Raw genomic sequence first — 2,093 nt, forward strand, 5'->3', positions numbered from 1 at the left:
TGGGAGAATCACCCACATCAAACAATATCCAAATTCAACCTGCTCTTTCTCACCTGGCTGGGAAAATAGCCCTGCGCCGCGCCGCGGCGTCGTGTCCTGCCTAAATAGTCCTACTACCCCTCCACTCGCCGATTCTCGCTGCCGGCCCACTCGGTCCAAAAAGCCGGCTGACGAAGAAATAAGCTACTGTCGAAATGAGTAGCGAGGAGCCGATAAAGTGGACGAATATAAAGAGGAAGGATAATCGGACTAGGGCACCAAATGAAGGGGTGTATGCTAGACCCCAGGCAAGGGCTGTGAGGAGGAGGAAGAAGGAAAGGAGGTATGTAAAGGAGGGGTCAGGCCGGTGCCAAGTATTTTTTGTTTCTGGATGAGTTTTTCGCTAGCTTAGTATGTTCGAAGGTCATGTATACGGGGGATATAGATTGATATATTCACGTTTCTGCGTCGATGCGGTTTCATGTTAGTGTTGGTATCCAATGTCCTGTTGATAGGGATAGAGTAGAAGATAGTCCCCAGCAAGCAGCACGGACATGTGAATAAAATAAAAGGAAATAAATGCATATAAATAACAAGAAGGGGAAAAAGAAACTAACATGATAATACATAGATTTGAACACCTTCTTAGGCGCTATAAGCAGCGATGTCATTTCCCAGATGGCCATTTCGAAGTCCATCTGTGGGAATTTAAATAACCTGTTTATAGAATATCGATGCCGTTAGAATCAGCTCAGGGTAATTTATGCATCGGGCGTCATTGCATTTGCCGGCATATAGCTCTGTTCCATCTCCTGTTTCTTCATCTTTCACCTAGGCCTGTTGCACAGAAGTACGGAGGCAAGGCAACGACGTTCCAAGAACCAGGATTGTGAAATCATCAATCTGAAAACACACAAAGATGGAAAAAAATAAAAATAAAAATAAAAATAAAATGAAATGAAAGAGGGGAAAACGCCTGACCTCCGGAAGAATCTAGGCATGCGTATCGACGACTCCCGCCGCGGAGCTGTGCTGCCGAAGTTGGCTGGGCCAGCATGTTGCCGCGGAACTGAGATGTGAGGGTTCATGACCCCTCGTGGATGGAGGTTCTGACAGTGGCGGGAGAGAGAGAGGAGGGACGCGGGAAGTACTATTAGGCTGAGATTCGGAGGGAGGGAGAAGTTGGGAGTATAGAAGCTCTCGTTGCGGTGGAGTTGAAATGGGCTTTCTACGGTTATCTTGAGCCACGATGCATTTTTGTTAGCCATCGTGGCGCTGTTTAGCGCCGGCAGGAGAAGTTCATTGGTCACGGGCTTTGTGGGGAATCGGAAGGTCGTCTATTAGCCGCTAAAACAATAGGAATCTCAAGAAGATAATTCTTTCGTTTTATTATCAACTGCAAAGACGTGGAGTACTATCAGTTGATAATGAAACAGCAGAATAACATATTTGATGCCTCGCCACTTCATGCTAGCCTCTTGTATTCTCAATAGTGCCCCTTGCAACGCCTCTCTATGACACGAAATGGCGGGCTTTGAATGCACTAGTACTATCCATCAACGGTTGCTAGTATTTCCATAAGAGAGGCGGAGGGGGTAAGGGAAAGACCGAACGTCATTGATTCGTATATCCAACTATGATTTATCTTTGCCATTTATCTAACTCCGCTCCACCTCCAAGAATTCTCACTTGGAACCTACACCCCCTTCACGTGTCGACCTCCAGGGACGAAACTGCAGCCCTCACCTTTCTTGGAGATAGCAAGTCCTGAAAGTTGAAGTTTGTTTTCATCTTTCATTTTTCACGGATGATTCTTCGTGTTCATTCTTTCAGCGAGGTCTTGAAAAATGGTATACTTGTTGTGTATTTGAAGGACAAAAAGAGCAGAAGAAAAAACTTTCATCTTCCAGCTGGTGGCCATAAAAGTAGCGACACTTGACGCAAGCACTATAAAATATGAGAATTATATAAAATTATTATATAAAATTACGAGTATATTTCTTTATTTTGCCTACATGAATGTCGCCTGTATTATCTTTCAGGTATTCGTCTATGATAGCTATCTATCAATGCCATTCATCCTACTAATAAAGTCGAGCAGTAATACCGAGCAT

At 44.5% G+C, this 2,093-nt stretch overlaps 1 protein-coding gene across 1 annotated transcript; it reads left to right on the top strand.

Moving 5' to 3' along the window:
• Positions 1-194: 194 nt before the first annotated feature.
• Positions 195-695, top strand: HCAG_03487 (predicted protein; the record flags this gene model as incomplete). Its single annotated transcript, XM_001541340.1, has 2 exons — positions 195-322; positions 611-695. The coding sequence occupies 2 exons, from the start codon at positions 195-197 to the stop codon at positions 693-695; spliced, it is 213 nt and encodes a 70-aa protein (XP_001541390.1).
• Positions 696-2,093: the final 1,398 nt, after the last annotated feature.

The sequence above is a fragment of the Histoplasma capsulatum genome, genomic scaffold (genome assembly GCF_000149585.1).
Source record: "Histoplasma capsulatum NAm1 scaffold_3 genomic scaffold, whole genome shotgun sequence".
Lineage (NCBI taxonomy): Eukaryota > Fungi > Ascomycota > Eurotiomycetes > Onygenales > Ajellomycetaceae > Histoplasma > Histoplasma mississippiense.